The sequence below is a fragment of the Mustelus asterias genome, chromosome 19, assembly GCF_964213995.1.
Source record: "Mustelus asterias chromosome 19, sMusAst1.hap1.1, whole genome shotgun sequence".
In the NCBI taxonomy this organism is placed as follows: domain Eukaryota; kingdom Metazoa; phylum Chordata; class Chondrichthyes; order Carcharhiniformes; family Triakidae; genus Mustelus; species Mustelus asterias.
Window position 1 is genome coordinate 30400837 of NC_135819.1, and position 20585 is coordinate 30421421.

At 45.6% G+C, this 20585-nt stretch overlaps 1 protein-coding gene across 6 annotated transcripts in view; it reads left to right on the plus strand.

Annotated features, from left to right (window-relative positions):
* The window catches only part of eea1 (early endosome antigen 1), a 123436-nt gene extending 103530 nt beyond the window's left edge, over positions 1–19906 (plus strand). For all 6 annotated transcript variants that reach the window (XM_078235246.1, XM_078235245.1, XM_078235250.1 and 3 more), the window contains 6 exons: positions 281–412; positions 4169–4354; positions 6283–6521; positions 8891–9011; positions 16189–16287; positions 17861–19906. In XM_078235246.1, the coding sequence (XP_078091372.1) occupies positions 281–412; positions 4169–4354; positions 6283–6521; positions 8891–9011; positions 16189–16287; positions 17861–17983 (900 nt within the window). In that variant the 3' untranslated portion in view covers positions 17984–19906. The remainder of the gene's footprint in view (positions 1–280; positions 413–4168; positions 4355–6282; positions 6522–8890; positions 9012–16188; positions 16288–17860) is intronic.
* The last annotated feature ends 679 nt before the right edge of the window (positions 19907–20585 follow it).

Below are 20585 nucleotides of genomic sequence, written 5' to 3' on the forward strand. Positions count from 1 at the left end.
TGATCTGATTGAATGATGGAGTGAGGCTGAGTGGCTTACTCCTGCTCACATGATTTAATCTGCTTCCGCCATTTTCAATGTTTCAAAATTAGTCCGTTACTTTACTTGATACTTGCCTCAGTGACCTTCAACCCCCTCAGGTAAAGTCAGAAGTTATTCACCAACTTTTGGAGGTAAAAATGTGTGAAACCTGGATGGCACATGGCGGTTCATTGTGGACAGGGTCTCGCTCTTGTGGATCTTTTGTTTCAAATACACACTCTTTCCCTCCCCACACGAGACTATGAAAGAAGAGGAATTAGCAAAAGAAAAGCTCAGAAATGACGAACTTCAGGGGGCCAAGACGACTCTGGAAAAGAAATTGAACAAACTTACTGAGGACACACGAGTTTGCAAACAGAAATATGAGAAGGTGAGTGGAAAACTCTCTACAACCAAACAGCATTTAAATCTGACAGTTAACCAATAAAGGGTCGATTTTATATTGTTGCTTTTTGTTTTGGCGATTGGCATAACTGGATAAACTAACCATGAAATTATTCAGCTGACCAATTAAATTTAAGGATGTTGGAATTGCTGAATTGTCTACTTTCACCATTTTACTATGCTTGCTGCATTATGGGATGCCCAGAGAAAGGATCACAACTTTTTCCCTTGAGGATCCCTCCCCCTCCTCTAGATTACAAAACTCCCCACCCCACCCCCATAAAATCACGAGAAGCATAGATAGGATGAACACACAGTCTTTTCCCCAGCAAAGGGGAATTGAAAACTCGAGGGTGTAGGTTTAAGGTGAGAGGGGAAAGATTTCAAAGGGACCTGAGGGGCAACGTCTTCACGCTGAGGGCGGTGCGTATATGGACTGAGCTGCCAGAGAAAATGGTTGAGGCAGGTTCAATAACAACATTTAAACAGCATTTGGATAAGTATATGGATGGGAAAGGATTAGAGGGATATGGGCCAAACGCGGGCAATTGGAACTAGCAGGGAGGGCACCATGGTTGGCATTGACTGGTTGGGTCTAAGGGCGTGTTTCCATGCTGTATTGCTCTATGACTTTATGGGACTTATTAGGGAGAGTCAACATGGCTTTGTGCGTGGTAGGTCATGTTTGACCACTCTATTAGAGTTTTTCGAGGAGGTTACCAGGAAAGTGGATGAAGGGAAGGCGGTGGATGTTGTCTACCTGGATTTCAGCAAGGCCTTTGACAAGGTCCCTCATGGGAGGTTAGTTAGGAAGGTTCAGTTGCTAGGTATACATGGGGAGGTAGTAAATTGGATAAGACACTGGCTCAATGGAAGAAGCCAGAGAGTGGTTGTGGAGGATTGCTTCTCTGAGTGGAGGCCTGTGACTAGTGGTGTGCCGCAGGGATCGGTGTTGGGTCCATTGTTGTTTGTCATCTATATCAATGATCTGGATGATAATGTGGTAAATTGGATCAGCAAGTTTGCTGGTGATACAAAGATTGGAGGTGTAGTGGACAGTGAGGAAGGTTTTCAAAGCTTGCAGAGGGATTTGGACCAACTAGAAAAATGGGCTGAAAAATGGCAAATGGAATTTAACGCAGACAAGTGTGAGATATTGCACTTTGGAAGGACAAACCAAAGAAGAACGTACAGGGTAAATGGTAGGACTCTGAAGAGTGCAGTTGAACAGAGGGATCTGGGAATACAGGTACAGAATTCCCTAAAATTGACGTCACAGGTGGATAGGGTCGTGAAGAGTGCCTTTGGTACATTGGCCTTTATAAATCGGAGTATCGAGTATAAAAGTTGGAGTGTTATGGTAAGGTTATATAAGGCATTGGTGAGGCCGAATTTGGAGTATTGTGTACAGTTTTGGTCACCTAGTTACAGGAAGGATGTAAATAAGATTGAAAGAGTGCAGAGAAGGTTCACAAGGATGTTGCCGGGACTTGAGAAGCTGAGTTACAGAGAGAGATTGAATAGGTTGGGACTTTATTCCTTGGAGCGTAGAAGATTGAGGGGAGATTTGATAGAGGTGTATAAGATTTTGATGGGTATAGATAGAGTGAATGCAAGCAGGCTTTTTCCGCTGAGGCTAGGGGAGAAAAAAAACCAGAGGGCATGGGTTAAGGGTGAAAGGAGAAAAGTTTAAAGGGAATATTAGGGGGGGCTTCTTCACGCAGAGAGTGGTGGGAGTGTGGAATGAGCTGCCGGATAAAGTGGTAAATGCGGGGTCACTTTTAACATTTAAGAAAAACTTGGACGGGTTCATGGATGAGAGGGGTGTGGAGGGATATGGTCCAAGTGCAGGTCAGTGGGACTAGGCAAAAAATGGTTCGGCACAGACAAGAAGGGCCAAAAGGCCTGTTTCTGAGCTGTCATTTTCTATGGTTCTATGGGTGGAATTTTACGGGACATTTTCTTTGACTCGAAGAGTTATTTCCTGCATTCAAATGAGTTCTGCAATTAAACAAAAAGCCAGCACAAACACGAGGGCCGATTTGACTCCCCCAGTATTCTGATTCTATGAAAGGTGATCCGTTTTATACAGTCTGAATATAAATGATATCCTTCTTCAAACTGGAATTTTGCCCTCAGTAATTTATGTAAAAATATCATGAATCCATTTACAAAGAGCAGGAGGATATACATTCAATCAAAATGTACAGAAACCCCACCCCAAACTATCAGATATCTCAATGGACCAGAAACATTTGACCCAGAACATTGTCTTTATTTAGTGATTAGGAACATTCTCCGTGCCAGGAACCAAAATCCCCAGCATTACATTGAGACAACTGCCTTCATTTTGAGATTGCTTTTGAGGATTTTAAGTGCCTCACTCTTCTATACTCGGGTGAATACAAGCTAACTTTATGCAAACTGTCTTAATTTAACCCTTTAAACCCTGCATCAATCCAGTGAAGCTGCTTTGTACCCTCTTCCATGCAAATATATCCTTCCTGAAGTTCTCTACTAGCACAGTGGTTAGCACTGCTGCTTCACAGCTCCAGTGACCTGGGTTCGATTCCCGGCTTGGGTCACTGTCTGTGCGGAGTTTGCACATTCTCCTCGTGTCTGCGTGGGTTTCCTCCGGGTGCTCCGGTTTCCTCCTACAGTCCAAAGATGTGCGGGTTAGGTTGATTGGCTGTGCTAAAATTGCCCCTTAGTGTCCTGAAATGCATAGATTAGAGGGATTAGTGGTTAAATATATAGGGATATGGGGTTAGGGCCTGGGTGGGATTGTGGTCGGTGCAGACTCGATGGGCCAAATGGCCTCTTTCTGCACTGTAGGGTTTCTATGATTTCTATGAAAACTGAGCACTGAACTCCAGATGGTATCTGACCAAGTCTCTGAACAACTGGAGAATCGCTTCCCCTCTTTTGTATTCTAGCATTCTGTAAATGAAAACTAACATTCCATTAAGCTTGCGATTGCTTTTTGTACTCATCAACTGGCTTTTAATGATTGTGTATTTGGGCCCCCAAATCTCCCAGCTTCTCTGCTTCCAAATTTCCCACTGATTTATCTTTCTCGAGTCCAAAGCAGGTAGCCTTATAGATGCTCTTGTTGAGCCCCCATTTGCCAACTTCCAATCTGTCAATGTCCCTTTGTAGCTCCCTGTTTCCACTTGCTTCTTCAACTGTCTCTCCCAAAGCGGTCATCTGCAAATTTGTCCATACAGTTCTCTCTTTCTTCATCCAAGTCATTAGTAACCATGGTGGAAAGTTAAAGCCCCAGAACAGATTCCTGGATAACAGCACATGTTACATCCCAGCAATCAGAGAATGTTCCCTCTGACCCTCCTGCTACCATTTTTCTCTTTTTTAGCTTTCTCTAGCTTTTTCTCGCTCTCTTCCCTCCACCCTCAACTTCCCAATCAATTTCTAACTTGAGCCTCCGGTATTGGCTAAGTAGGAATTGGTGTTCTGAATACCTAATAGATGTTTTTTTTACAAATCTGACAAAACACTAAAGATGGAGTCCACATCCCTCAACATGTCCACTCCCTTCTGCATCTTTTAAGGTCATCCTTCAAGCACAGCCCTTCGACCAAGCTTTTGCACCCCCCTCCCCCGCTGATATCTGCTCCTTAGGTTAGGCGTTGGGAAATTTGTCTCTTAATTAAACTGCAGTAATTATTGAATGGGGCTGAGGGTTGACTTGTTGAGAAGCTGATGGTGCGCCTGTGGTCAGCAGGAGTTGACGGAGCTGAGAGAGGCCAAGCAGTTGTTGATTCAGCAGAAGCTGGAGCTTCAAGCTAATGCAGACAGCATGAAGTCGACAGTGGAGCAGGAGAGGAGCAGCCACCAGCTCACCAAGAATAAACTCAATGAGGCACAAGTGGACATGAAGAAACAGTTCGCAGCATTGGAAGCCAAACTGGTTCGTAGCCTGATATAAAATCTGAGGCGTTGGCACTTTCACTGCACAAGTTATTACATGTTTCTTGGTGTACTGCTGCATAATTGCATTTTCAATTAGGAGGGTTTAAACTCATTGGATAAGGGCGGGGCCCCAGAGAGGTGATGCAGAGTGCACAGAAGACGAGGGAGAAGCAAACAGCATCAAAGTGTAGCTCAGATTTCAGAGGGAACGGACAGTGAGAAAACGCAGCCTAAATGTGCAAGTGCTAAAGCTGCTGAAACAGGAACCACACGGGATTATGGTATAGGGGCAACAACAGAGACCCGGACTGAGTAAGGGAAGAATATTCCTGGCTACAAAATATTTAGGAATGATAGAAGATAAAAAAGGTGAGAGGATGGTAGGTGTTGATTGAAGGTATTGTTACAGCACTGGAGAGGAACGACATAGTTAAGAATCCAATAACAGCAGTCAACAGAAGAGCTATTATACTATTGGGTGTATACAGCTTATTTCATTCATTCATTCTGCCCAAAGGCAAATCGTCGACCCATATTCTGCTGATGCTTCAACCTGAGTCACTTTCTTGTCAGTTTTTGTTAGTGGCGGGTTTGCCATTGCTTTCCACCCTCAGGGACAGGTGAGGAGGCCAATCCCATGTCCTACCTCAGCCGGCATTGGAATCGAACCCGCGTTGTTGGCACGCACTAGCTAACTGATCCTGTGCATATAATAGACACCAAATGGTAGCAAGGCTGTGGAGGAGCAAATTACAGAAAGGTGCAAGTAGGGAGAATTATAGAAACCCTACAGTACAGAAAGAGGCCATTCAGCCCATCGAGTCTGCACCGACCACAATCCCACTCAAGCCCTACCCCCATATCTCTACATATTTTACCCACTAATCCCTCTAACCTACGCATCTCAGGACACTAAGGGGCAATTTTTAGCATGGCCAATCAACCTAACTCGCACATCTTTGGATAATGAGAGACTTTATACATCCTGGTACAAGCTGGGATAGTAGCAATGTAAAGGGAATAGGGGGAGGGAGGAGTTCCTGAAATGAGTAAAAGAGAACTTTGCAGTCCAATGGGCAAAGAAACAGAACTGGATCTAGTTCTGGACAGTAAGAAGTCTCACAACACCAGGTTAAAGTCCAACAGGTTTATTTGGTAGCAAATACCATAAGCTTTCGGAGCGCTGCCCCTTCGTCAGATGGAGTGGATATCTGTTCTCCAACAGTGCACAGACACAGAAATCAAGTTACAGAATACTAATTAGAATGCAAATCTCCACATCTCCACATCTAGTTCTGGAGCCAGGGGAGCATGTTAAATGGGGAGCATTTGGAGAATACTGATCACAGTATTATCAGGCTTAGAGGAGTTAAATAAAGGGCAAGGAACAATCAAAAGTCAAGATACTCAACTGGCGGAGGACTCATTTCAGTGAGTTGCGAAGGAATCTGACCCAGCTGGATTGGAATTGAGGATTGTTGGGAAAAACCGTAAATTATCAATGGGAGACTATCAAAGAGGGGATAGTTCCTGGCCACATTCCCAGCGGGGGGGGGGGAAGCAAGGGCTCACTTGCTGAAAATGAGACAGAAAAAGGACGCTTATGATAAAAATAGAAAGTGCTGGAAATACTCAACAGGTTTGGTAGCATCTGTGGAGGGAGAAATAGAGTTAATGTTTCAGTTTGATGACCTTTCAACAGAAAGTGCTGAGGCGCTGTGGAAATGTGACCATTTGGGATTGATCTGTCTACATTGGAATGCAAGTAACATTAACGACTAATAATTTATAGGGGCCAAGACTACATAAGGGGCACTAACTGAACAGTTTTATTCAAGATGTGCAGAGGGGTTTAAATGTTGAAAGGTTTTGCTGTATTGGATCAATGCGATGAAGCTGATGGTCTCTCTCTCTGTCTCGATGCAGCAGGTTGAGCTGAAGGATAAGGAAGGACAAAGTAAACAGCACGAAGAGGCTGTGATCAAACTCAACATGCAGATCACTGCGCTGAATGAAAACATGGCCACGTTGAAGAAAGAGTGGCAGGGGAGTCAGCGGAGGGTCAGTGAGCTGGAGAAGCAGACAGATGATCTCCGTGGGGAGATTGCAGTGTTGGAAGCTACTGTCCAGCACAACCAGGAAGAGAGGAGAGCGCTGTTAGAAAGGTATGTCTGCGTTATTCACTACAACCTCCCTCTGCCTGGCTGGAATCTGATCACAGTCCCTGAGGGACCAGGTCCGTATTCTTGGGCTGGATGCAGCTCAGATTCCAGCCTGACAGAGAGAAACATTTAAAACCCTATTAGTGTCAGTGTCCTAGAATAAGGCACTGAATTCCTGGGCAAAAGAAGCATGGTTTATATTGCTTCGTGCTCTCAGCTGTAGCTCCTTGGATAACAGCCTCGCTCCTTGAGTTCAAAGATTGTGGGTTCAAGATCTATTTCAGAGACTTGACCTTGTATTCAAGGCTGAGAATCCAGTGGGGAACTGAGGGAGTCCTGCATTGTCCAACCTTAAAGGATACCTTAAACTGAGGCAGAACTGGAGACAGTGCTCAGAGTGCGATCTGACCAAACCATCATAGAGTTCCTTTACAACCTTTTCAGGCCAGTACTCCTTTGCTTCATTCACTGGCTGCAGAAACTGAGTGGACTAGCCATAGAAATACTGTGGCTCTGAGAGCAGTTCAGTAGCTGCTGATGCCCCAAAGCCTGTCCGTCATCTACAAGGCACACGTCAGGAGTCTGATGGAATACTGCCCACTCGCCCGGGCTGTTGATTTCTCATGATCTTGATCTCTGTCTCATGTCTGTCTCTCCCCTCCAGCCCCCCACTCATCACCCATGTTTCTCTCCCCCGCCTGTCAGTTTGCCGGTCTATCTCCCCTGTTAGGAATGGGTTATGATGTGGAGATGCCGGCGTTGGACTGGGGTAAACACAGTAAGAAGTTTAACAACACCAGGTTAAAGTCCAACAGGTTTATTTGGTAGCAAAAGGCACACAAGCTTTCGGAGCCCCAAGCCCCTTCTTCAGGTGAGTGGGAATTCTGTTCACAAACAGGGCATATAAAGACACAGACTCAATTTACATGAATAATGGTTGGAATGCGAATACTTACAGCTAATCAAGTCTTTAAGATACAAACAACATGAGTGGAGAGAGCATCAAGACAGGCTAAAAAGATGTGTGTTGTCTCCAGACAAGACAGCCAGTGAAACTCTGCAGGTCCAGGCAAGCTGTGGGGGTTACAAATAGTGTGACATGAACCCAATTAACAGAGCTTCCAATTAAGTCCTAATTTGATGTTAATTATCCAATAGAAGTCACTGATATATAAAGGGGCCACAGGTAGCACTGGGTTGTTGGTGTAGAATTGCATGTGGAGTTGGATCAAAGAAATAAAGGAAGTTTATGAAGAAGCAGAAATCGTGTCTCCTTTACTGAACTACAACCGGGAGGCTGAAATATCCCCTCCATACTGCATGTCTTCCTTTCTCTATCCCCCACCTCTGTCTTTTTTTCTCTCTCATGTGCCCCTCTTCCCTCTGCTGCTCTGTCTGTCTCAGGGTGGCATGGTGGCACAGTGGTTCGCACTGCAGCTTCATAGCGCCAGGGACCTGGCTTCTGTCACTGTGCGGAGTTTGCAAGTCCCTCCCCCCGTGTCTGCATGGGTTTCCTCCGGGTGCTCCGGTTTCCTCCCACAGTCTGAAAGACGTGCTGCTTAGGTGCATTGACCCAAACAGAGTGTGGTGACTAGGGGAATTTCACAGTAACTCCATTGCAGTGTTAATGTAAACCTTACTTGTGACAAATACACTTTTTAAACAATTAACACACATGTTAAAACTTGAAAGCATCTTTCACTTCTCTCTTTTTCATTGATGTCTGCACATTTCTACCTGTCACGTCTGGCCCTCGTTGTGTATGAGATATAGACCAGCCTCTCCCCTGTGGGGAGCAGAGGCAGCACTGAGAGCTGTCAGCATTAGCCCTGCTGATTGGACGTGGAACTGAACAATATTGGAACTCTGTATGGTAAAGCTTTTTCCATAGAATGCGACAGCTGAGAAAGAGGTCGTTCGGCCGTCATGTTTATGTTGTCTCTTTAGCACCGGGTAGTTTATTGATACGACACTTGGGTTTGCCCAGAGTCTCAACTCATCACATCGCAATGAAATATGACGTGGGATGGGTTCTTCACACAATTCTTCATCTGAGCTCGATCACTGGGGCACAAACCAAGTTTCTCACAGAGAAGGCAGGAGGAATATTTGTGCAGTTCTTAAAGGGCCGTGGACATTGCTTAAAGGGGCAGGGAAGCGGAGAAAATGAAATCTAATACACTCTCCATTTGTGATTCAAGTATCTTGGAAAGATAGTTTATTGTTCTCTGTACTTCTACATATTGGATTGTCGCCAATATGGCCGGCAAATGTTTGCCAGACACTTCTTCCATGCGGCTGATGTATTTTAATGAATCAGTGTGTTGTTGAGTCTTGATGGCTTGTTTTAAACTCTTGCCTTTGTCAATTAGGTGCCTCAAGAGTGAAGGAGAAACGGAAAAGCTGCAGGCAAAGGTGGTGGATCTGAGACGGAAACTGGATGATACAACAGCTGCCATGCAGGAGTTGGGACGAGAGAATCAAGCTCTCCAGGTAACCCAGATACACAGTGGGTTCAGGAACAGCAGTGAGTGACACAGATCCCATTGGAACAAATCGGTGCCCCCACCTGCTCCTGACAGTATCCTGAGAGCATGCAGTCATCTCTCCTGGTGTGGCAACCCCTGGGACAGGGAATGGTCCTGGCGCTGATGTCCTAGCGATTCCTGAAACTCCCTAGTGGAAGGAATTGTACTTTACTTTTCAGAAAAGTATAAATGCCGGTACATAGATACAGGTAGACAGGGTGGTGAAGGCAGCATTTGGCACACTTACCTTCATTGGTCAGAGCATTGAGTACAGGAGTTGGGACGCTATGTTACAATTGTACAAGACATTGGTAAGGCCACATTTGGGAATTCGGTTCACCCTGCTATAGGAAGGAGTTACTAAACTGGAAAAGGTGCAAAAAAGATTTAGAAGAATGTGTTTAGTGGTGTTCCTCAGGGATCAGTGCTGGGACCTTTGCTGTTTGTAATATATATAAATTATTTGGAGGAAAATGTAACTGGATTGATTAGTAAGTTTGCGGATGACACAAAGGTTGGTGGATTTGCGGATAGCGATGAGGACCATCAGAGGATACAGCAGGATATAGATCAGTTGGAGACTTGGGCGGAGAGATGGCAGATGGAGTTTAATCCGGACAAATGTGAGGTAATGCATTTTGGAAGGTCTAATACAGATAGGAAATATACAGTAAATGGCAGAACCCTTAAGAGTATTGATAGGCAAAGGGATCTGGGTGTACAGGTACACAGGTCACTGAAAGTGGCAATGCAGATGGAGAAGGTAGTCAAGAACATAGAACATAGAACATTACAGCGCAGAACAGGCCCTTCGGCCCACGATGTTGCACCGACCAGTTAAAAAAAAACTGTGACCCTCCAACCTAAACCAATTTCTTTTCGTCCATGAACCTATCTACGGATCTCTTAAACGCCCCCAAACTAGGCGCATTTACTACTGATGCTGGCAGGGCATTCCAATCCCTCACCACCCTCTGGGTAAAGAACCTAACCCTGACATCGGTTCTATAACTACCCCCCCTCAATTTAAAGCCATGCCCCCTCGTGCTGGATTTCTCCATCAGAGGAAAAAGGCTATCACTATCCACCCTATCTAAACCTCTAATCATCTTATATGTTTCAATAAGATCCCCTCTTAGCCGCCGCCTTTCCAGCGAAAACAATCCCAAATCCCTCAGCCTCTCCTCATAGGATCTCCCCTCCATACCAGGCAACATCCTGGTAAACCTCCTCTGCACCCTCTCCAAAGCCTCCACATCCTTCCTGTAATGTGGGGACCAGAACTGCACACAGTACTCCAAGTGCGGCCGCACCAGAGTTGTGTACAGTTGCAACATAACGCTACGACTCCTAAATTCAATCCCCCTACCAATAAACGCCAAGACACCATATGCCTTCTTAACAACCTTATCTACTTGATTCCCAACTTTCAGGGATCTATGCACACATACACCTAGATCCCTCTGCTCCTCCACACTATTCAAAGTCCTCCCGTTAGCCCTATACTCAACACAACTGTTATTCCTACCAAAGTGAATTACCTCACACTTCTCCGCATTAAACTCCATCCGCCACCTCTCGGCCCAACTTTGCAACCTGTCTAAGTCTTCCTGCAGACTACGACACCCTTCCTCACTGTCTACCACACCACCGACTTTGGTGTCATCAGCAAATTTGCTAATCCACCCAACTATACCCTCATCCAGATCATTAATAAATATTACAAACAGCAGTGGCCCCAAAACAGATCCCTGAGGTACACCACTTGTAACCGCACTCCATGATGAATATTTACTATCAACCACCACCCTCTGTTTCCTATCCGCTAGCCAATTCCTGATCCAATTTCCTAGATCACCCCCAATCCCATACATCTGCATTTTCTGCAGAAGCCTACCATGGTGAACCTTATCAAACGCCTTACTAAAATCCATATATACCACGTCCACTGCCTTGCCCCCATCCACCTCCTTGGTCACTTTCTCAAAAAACTCAATAAGGTTAGTAAGGCACGACCTACCTGCCACAAAACCATGCTGACTATCACCTATCAATTCATTACTCTCCAAATAACTATAAATCCTATCCCTTATAATTTTTTCCAACATCTTGCCGACAACAGAAGTGAGACTCACCGGTCTATAATTCCCGGGGAAGTCTCTGTTCCCCTTCTTAAACAATGGGACAACATTCGCTAACCTCCAATCTTCTGGTACTATACCAGAGGCCAACGACGACCTGAAGATCAGAGCCAGAGGCGCTGCAATCACTTCTCTTGCCTCCCAGAGAATCCTTGGATAAATCCCATCCGGACCAGGGGATTTATCTACACAGCATGCTTGCCTTCATTGGCCGAGGTATTGAGTTTAAAAATTGGCAAGTCATGTTGCAGTTTTATAGAACCTTAGTTAGGCCACACTTGGAATAGAGTGTTCAATTCTGGTCGCCACACTACCAGAAGGATGTGGAGGCTTTGGAGAGGGTACAGAAAAGATTTACCAGAATGTTGCCTGGTATGGAGGGCATTAGCTATGAGGAGAGGTTGGAGAAACTTGGTTTGTTCTCACTGGAGCGACGGAGGTTGAGGGGAGACCTGATAGAAGTTTACAAGATTATGAGAGGCATGGACAAAGTGGATAGTCAGAAGCTTTTTCCCAGGAAGAATCATTTACTAGGGGGCATAGGTTTAAGGTGCGAGGGGCAAGGTTTAAAGGAGATGTACGAGGCAGATTTTTTACAGAGTAGTGGGTGCCTGGAACTCGTTGCCGGGGGAGGTAGTGGAAGCAGACACGGTAGTGACTTTTAAGGGGCGTCGTGACAAATACATGAATAGGAGGGGGCCGAGTGTAGGGTAACAAAGTTTGCGGATGACCCAAGGATGAGTGGGAAAGCAAATTGCGTGGAGGACACAGAGTCTGCAGAGAGATTTGGATAGGCTAAGTGAGTGGGCAAGGACCTGGCAGATGGAGTATAACGTTGGTAAGTGTGAGGTTATCCACTTTGGAAGGAATAATAGTAAAATGGACTATTATTTAAACTGTGAAAAATTACAACATGCTACTGTGCAGAGGGACCTGGAGGTCCTTGTGCATGAATCACAAAAACTCAGTTTGCAGGTGCAGCAGGTAATCAAGAAGGCAAATGGAATATTGGCCTTTATCGCGAGAGGGATGGAGTATAAAAGCAGGGAGGTCATGCTGCAACTGTACAGGGTACTGGTGAGGCAGCATCTAGAGTACTGTGTACAATTTTGGTCCCCTTATTTAAGAAAGGATATATTAGCTTTGGAGGGGGTACAGAGAAGGTTCACCAGGTTGATTCCGGAGATGAGGGGGGTTAGCTTATGAGGAGAGATTGAGTAGACTGGGCCTGTACTCATTGGAGTTCAGAAGGTTGAGGGGAGATCTTATAGAGACATATAAGATCATGAAGGGGCTAGACAGGGTAGAAACAGCGAGGTTATTTCCACTCACAATGGAAACAAGATCCAGGGGGCATAGCCTCAAAATACGGGGGAGTCAATTTAGAACAGACTTGAGGAGGAACTTCTTCTCCCAGAGGGTAGTGAATTTTAGGAATTCTGTGCCCAATGAAGCAGTAGAGGCTACCTCGTTAAATGTGTTTAAGTCACAGATAGATTTCTAACCATTAAGGGAATTAAGGGTTATGGGGAACGGGCGGGTAAGTGGAACTGAACCCACTATCAGATCAACCATGATCTTATTGAATGGCGGGCAGGTTTGAGGGGCTAGATGGCCTACTCCTGCTCCTATTTCTTATGTTCTTATGAATAAAGGGATATGGTCGCTGGAAGGGTAGGGGGTTTTAGTTAAGTCGGGCAGCATGGTCGGTGCAGGCTTGGAGGGCCGAAGGGCCTGTTCCGTGCTGTAATTTTCTTTGTTCATAGAATCATAGAAACCCTACAGTACAGAAAGAGGCCATTCGGCCCATCGAGTCTGCACCGACCGCAATCCCACCCAGGCCCTACCCCCATATCCCTACATATTTTACCCGCTAATCCCTCTAATCTACGCATCCCAGGACACTAAGGGGCAATTTTAGCATGGCCAATCAACCTAACCCGTACATCTTTGGACTGTGGGAGGAAACCGGAGCACCCGGAGGAAACCCACGCAGACACGAGGAGAATGTGCAAACTCCACACAGACAGTGACCCAAGCCGGGAATCGAACCCAGGTCCCTGGAGCTGTGAAGCAGCAGTGCTAACCACTGTGCTACCGTGCCACCCACACAGTAGCACAGTGGTTAGCACTGCTGATCTTTGTTCTTTGTAAGAATGTTACCGGACTAAAAGGTTTGAATTATAAGGAGAGGCTGGATAGGCTGCACCCTTTTTCCCTGGAGCGTAGTAGGATGAGGGGTGACCTTGTGGAGGTTTATAAAATCATGATGGGCATAGATACGGTGAATAGCCAAGGTCTTTCCCCACAGGGTAGGGGAGTCCAAAAATAGAGGGCATGGGTTTAAAGTGAGAGGGGAAAGATTTAAAAGGACCTGAGGGGCAACTTTTTCACACACAGGGTGGTGCATATATACCAGAGGAGGTGGTAGAGGCGGCTACAATTACAACATGTAAAAGACGTTTGGACAGGTACATGGGTGGGAATGGTTTAGAGAGATATGGGACTAGTTCAGTTTAGGAAAACTGGTCGGTATGGATGAATTGGGCTGAAGGGCCTGTTTCCGTGCTGTATATCTCTCTGACTCCATAAGAGCCACTTTGGACCTCAGCACCTACTTCAAACTAAATAGGTTTAGTGTTGGTGCAAAGTGTGAACCGCTTCACAGCAATATTAAACTCCCAATTGGCCAGCCTTTGGCTTTTCATTCACGATATTGTTTCCGTGATTAGTTGATTGGTAGTACAGAACCTGAATATTTCTGAAACAGGAGACATGCAGTCAAAGCTTTTCATCTTGCACTCATCAGGACTGATGCAAGAATACCAAATTTCAAAGGGAGCAGCAATTTATACTGCATGAAAAAATGGGTGCTGATTGGTTGGCAAGTGGATTCTGGTGCAGGCATTGCCATGGATGCACCAGTTGTCCCCCAAGCCTTTGTTTAACCAAAAAAAAGGGCAATGCCTGGATATATTCTTCCTGTTTGCAGAGTACACGGCCCTGTCTGAGTGTAAGTGAGCCGCATTGCAAGGGCTGTATGGTGGCACAAGATGCTAACATGTTAATGACCAGAATTATTTCAAAGAATTATCAGAACCCTATTGCATCAATAATAATGACTCTGTTACATTAAAACCTTAGCCAATTGTGTCAACAATCATGATTGCGGCATGGTAGCATAGTGGTTAGCACTGCTGTTTCACAGTGCCAGGGACCCGGATTCGATTCCCAGTTTGGGTCACTGTCCGTGCGGAGTTGGCACGTTCTCCCCATGTCTCTGTGGGTTTCCTCCAGGTGCTCCAGTTTCCTCCCACAGTCCCAAAGATGTGTGGGTTAAATTGACCTTGGTGTCAATGTGTGGGGTTATGGGGATAGGGCCTGGTGGGATTGTGGTCGGTGCAGACTCGATGGGCTGAGTGGCCTCCTTCTGCACTATAGGCATTCTATGATTTAATGACAGTTAACGTTCGAGTCCGATATGAGTCTTGTTCAGAATTGAAGAGAGGCAGCAATGTGATGAGTCTTGTGCTGTTTACAAACTGGGGAGAGGTCAGGTGGAGCAAAAAGGGAAGGTCAGGCTGTGGAAATGGAATTACACAGAGGGTGAGAATAGTGGTCGTATAGGCAGAAACATTGGTCCAAATGTGTTACTAGCAGGATAAAGGTCAGCACTGTCTGAAAGCAAAACATGAGAACAAGATATGAATTGGCACTTGGGGAGAAAAATACAAAACGGAGGACAGAGTTCATGATCTGAAGTTGTTGAACTCGGTGTTGAGTTGAGAAGGCTGGAAAGTGCCTGATCAGGAGACGCGCTGCTGCTCCTCCAGTTTGTGTTGGGCTTCGGTGGAACATTGCAGCAGGCCGAGGACACTAATGTGAGCAAGGTGGTGAATCGAAATGGCAGAGACTGGAAGGTCAGGATCCCGCTCGCAGACTGAGTGAAGATGTTCCACAAAGCAATCACCCCATCTGCGTTCAGTCTCCCCATTGCGAGCAGCCAGTACAGTCGGCTAAACTGAAAGAAGTGCAAGTGAATTCACCTGGAGGATGTGTTTGGGGCTTTGGGCAGGGAGAAGAGACAAGGTTATGGGGCAGGTGTTGCACCCAGTGCAGAATTACATGGGAAGGTGCCGTGGGAAGGGGATGAGATGTTGGGTTGGTAGAGGAGTTCACCAGGGTGTGTCAGAGGGAGCGGTCCCTTGACGGGAGGTGAGGGAAAGATGTGTTGAATGTTGGCATCATGCTGGGGTAGTGGAGGTGATGGAGGCTGATTGTTTGAATACAGATGATGGTGGGGGTGGAAAATGAGGACAAGGGGTCCGGATCATGGTTCTGAAAGAGGTGGGGTAAGGGATGAGGATAGAATTATGGGAAATGGGGTGGATAGGCTCGAGGGCTGGGGAAAGGGTGACACGCTGGAAATGTTGTTGCGAAAGGTAACGTCATCAGAACAGAGGAGATGGGAGGAATTGAGAGAATGGAATTGAAGCAGGGTATGAGGAGATAGATTTGAGTTAACTATGGGTGGCAGTGGGCTTGTAATGAATATTGGTAACCTGTCTACCCCAGAAATAAAACTCCCAAGTTATTAACTCACTCGAGCCCAGTAAGCTTCCTGCAGTTTGAGCAGTGGAGACCAGCCTGAGTGTTGTTGGATGAGGAGGAAGAGACAGTCAGCTTGCTTGCAGTCACCATCAGCAGATAGTGGGACAGTCCCAGCTCCCAGTGACGGGGCGAACTCTGAGAGCTGTTGCCCAGCCTGTCTGGCCAACCACTTGATAACCAGCACTGCCGCAAACAAATGGCCGCAACCACTAAAACCAGGAAGCAAGCTGACATAAACTAGCCGCAAAGCACATTGCTGTGAGAAATGGTAACTGAGGGGAATGTGCTTCATTATCTGTATAGACAGATATACAGTAAGGTTTATATAGTAAGCAATGTCTGCATCGCTATGAAGAAAACAAAATGATGGTGTCCTTTTTGCTTTGCTAGATTAAACACACACAAGCACTGAATAGGAAATGGACTGAGGATACTGACGTGATGAATTGTATGGCCTGTGGAAAAGGATTTTCAGTCACTGTAAGAAAGGTATGTACTCCCACTTTTGTCTTATAATCAATTGCCCCATGAAATGCCCCCACACTCTATTTGCTCTCGCTATGGTTTCATAGCTTTGCTTATATACCTTTAGAGATCTACTGTCTCAAATACTCAGACCTCTCTCTTTCTCCACTTTTGCTAATGCCTTTCCCTGTAGGGTCATAGAATACCTACAGTGCAGAAGGAGGCCATTCAGCCCTTCAAGCCTGCACCGACAATAATCCCACTCAGGCCCCCTATCCCTGTAACCCATATACTTACCCTGTTAGCCCCCCGACACCAAGAGGCAATTTTAGCATGGCCAATCCACCTAACCCACACATTTTTGGACTGTGGGAGGAAACCGGAGCACCCGGAGGAAACCCACGCAGACACGAGGAGAATGTGCAAACTCCACACAGATAGTGACTGAGGCCGGAATTGAACCTGGGACCCTGGTGCTGTGAGGCAGCAGTGCTAACCACTGTGCCACCGTGCCGCCCTTTGAATGTTGAGCACTCGCCTTGCCCCACATATACAATACTGAACATGTCCAAGTTAAACATGGTTTGTCTGGATCTCACTCTCCCCTGTGTATTGCCCAAGCTCAGTGGATAGCGCCATGAGATTCCGGGTTCAAGTCACACTCCTGTCTGAGTGCAAACATGATGTGGAGATGTCGGCGTTGGACTGGGGTAAACACAGTAAGAGTTTTAACAACACCAGGTTAAAGTCCAACAGGTTTATTTGGTAGCAAATACCATTAGCTTTCGGAGCGCTACTCCTTCATCAGATGGAGTGGAAATCTGCTCTCAAACAGGGCACAGAGACACAAAATCAAGTTACAGAATACTGATTAGAATGCGAATCCCTACAGCCAACCAAATCTTAAAGATAAACACCCAGGCAGACACCCAGTGCCATACTGAGGGAGTGCCACACTGCTGAAGGTGCCATCTTCAGGAATAAGAGGTTAAACTGAGGCTCAGATGGATGTAAAAGATCCCATACCATAATTCAGAGAAGAGCAGGGGATTCTCCCCAATGTCCTGGCCAATATTTATCCTCAATCAACATCACAAAGAGAGAGAATCTGCTCAGTGTCACATTGCTGAGCGGGGGAACTTTCTGTTCGCCACGTTTCCTATGTTACAATAATAGCTATACTTCAAAAAAAAAACCCTTCACTCTCCGTAAAGTGCAGTTACTAAATGGTAGTCATGAAAAGCGCTAGATAAATGCAAGTCTTTCTTTCACGTTAAGATTTGCCTGAGGGGCTAGCACATCATCTATATTTCTGAAACTGAGATAAATCTAAGTATTATCAGCAGATTGCAAATCCTGTCCCAAGCATCTACACCCAATAGTAAAGAGCTTTGACCCAATGTCCCAGCAGTTTTCAAATGGATCCAAATCTGTGTATAGTTACCTTCCGCCTACATCCTACCGACCAGTTCTCCAGCCCGCTTGCTACGTGACCACTTCTACCAGAGGTGGGCTTGCCTCCAACAGCCTAATGCTAAAAGTTCCGGTATGATTTATGTGCAAGTTCAGTTAACAGTCCAATTCTTGACCTTTGCAGCATCACTGTAGGAACTGTGGAAACATTTTCTGTGCTGAATGTTCCGCGCGGAATGCCTTAACCCCCTCGTCGAAGAAGCCGGTGCGAGTTTGCAACATTTGTTTCGATGAGCTGCAAGGCTGAGTTGTACCAGTCCTGTGCCTGCGACTGGGAACCTCTTGTATCCTTCTTGTATTCACGCACTGGTTTTGTATTTTATAAGGAGACTGTATGTGGGAAGTGTAATAAACCCTGGCCACTGTCATTAGTTACTGTCAGCGGGAACCATGGTGCTTTAGCCAGCAGCCCATTCCCAACCTCTGCACTGGCCGAAGTTCTTGATTCGGCTTCAGACTAATTGGGCATCTGAGGGGATCCCTCGCCTGCCTCAAGAACCCGCCCAGTTTTAACCTGCTGGTGGAAACTGGGCGGACTCGGTCATCGGCAGCCAATCCTCACCAAAAGGTGAAAGTTTCCTTCTAAATTCTGTGAATTCCTTCACTGGAGTGAAGATCACCCCAAACTGAAATCCCAAAAAAGAGCTCTAGGGGGCGAGTTCTTCACTCCAGTCAGGTATTCCTGAGACGAAACATCTCAAACATTTGGGTAAAGTTTTGAGTGAAGCACTTTGATTCTGTATTCCCCGAACTCCCATTAAATTCCTTTGGAAAATGCAATGGTGAGAAGCTTTCTCCTAGAATGAAGGCTAATACTTTAATTGATAATTTCTAATAACATCTCCATCCTGCACCGCTTCTTTTAAGCTGCTTGTTTTTGTCACGCTATTGGGGTTTTCCATGGTTAATGATCCTCCTGTTTGCATCATCTATTTTCTCCTTCTGCTGGTCTGCAAATAGCCAGACAGTGCCGTGGATTAGAGTTAAGATGATAGTGGGGGTGAGTGAGCGGGGGTAGACCCTGTACTTCACACTGTTCATCTGAATTTGTCTCTGAGAATTGTCCTGAGTAATTGCTCCCCCTCCTGCCTGGATTGTGGCAGCTTGAAGAGCATCCTGTACATGGCTGTTGCTCAACTGGTTGGGGCTGGCTGGTGCCTCCAACCTCTGGTGGAACAAAACCTGAAGATGTTTTCCCCTAGTCGCCAGCCCCTGGCACAGCAAGCTTCACATTGGCTGCCCGCGCTGTGGGTTAGGATATGTGCGGGAATGACCTGCCCCCTCCCCCCACCCCACCCCACCCCCCTCCCCCCCACCCCCCTCCATCCTTGCTGCAACTCCCCACTTCTTCACGGCACTGCCGACATTGGAAATCCACTGTATAGATTCCCTGTGTGTCGACTGGACTCTACAAATCACTCTGAAATCCAGAATGTGCTGCTTTGTCCAGACTTCTCCTTGCTAGTTATTGTCACTTTACTGAGCACTGGGCAGGGTGAATGCTGAAATGTTCGAACACTCGGCCAGATGCTGCCTGCTTTCTATTTTCCTGTATGGATTAACTGTGGCCTACATACACAAATTAATCCAATGATATATTTTACTAATATATGCACCCCCTCCCACCCCATATGCACACTAGACCAGGGAGGGTCATTTCACTAGGATCCAATCTGTCCATGTGGCCAAAATAATTCATGTGCTAAATTCACCTGCCCGTTGTACAGGGATAGTGCGGGTGACAGTGTCACGTCTGAGCTTGCTGTACACAGTTCCAATGCTACAGGCATTGTCTGCTTCAGTTAGCTGACTCCTCCATTGGAAAACTCTAATGTGAGCAGTGGGGGTGAGCTCGAAAGGTTTGTTGTGTCTATCACACTGATGGTGTAGAGCAAGGAGCTGATGTTCTTGCGGCTGGTGGTGCCTGCATGAAAAATCAGTGACGGGAACTAGTTGCTTTCATGCTTATTGTTTAAAACAAAAATGATGTGAATAATAGAAAATTGTGTACAAAAATTGTATTAACTTCGGTATTATCATGTGAACCCGTGTATAGATATCCAGAGGTTTAATCCTCGATATTGAATGAAGATTATGTGTTCTGTTTATAGCAAAAATGTTAATTTGGACAGTGATGCAACTTCCACAATTAAATTTTTGTTTAGTAAAACAGCTTTCCTAGTCGTTTTTTTAAAGTTGTGAACTGCCATTCGAAAGATGTTCTTTATCAATGTGCTGCCTTTAATGTTCATAGTGTGTACTGTTTTTATTTTACTTATTTTCCTGAGGGCATTTAAGAGTCAACCACACTGTTGTAGATCTGGAGTCACATGTAGGCCAGACCGGGTAAAGATGGCAGATTTCCTTCACTATAGGACGTTAGTGAGCCAGATGGGTTTTTATGACAATCAACAATGGTTTCATGGACATTGTCAGACTTATCAATTCCAGATTTTTATTGACTTCAAATTTCACCAGCTGCTGAGGTGGGATTTGAACCTGGGTCCCCAGAGCATTACTCTGGGTCTCTGGATTACTATTATCTGTGAAGTTTCTGGAGGTAATACCAAATCAAATATAGTTCTCAACATTCTCTTTAAGAATAGCAATGCAGGTGAACTTTGGGTAGTCGCATGAGTAGTGTTTCAAAAGATGCCAAAAAGCTATTCCCACAACGTGATAGCGAATCTTGCTCTCGAAGCTTTTAAAGAATGTTTCAAGGATTGTACAAGTCTTTCAGCTAATCCATTGGTTGATGGATATAAGGTGCAGATTTTACCACCTTTGAGATAATCCTCAAACTCCTTTGAAGTAAACTGTGAACTATTATCACTAACAATCTGTTCTGG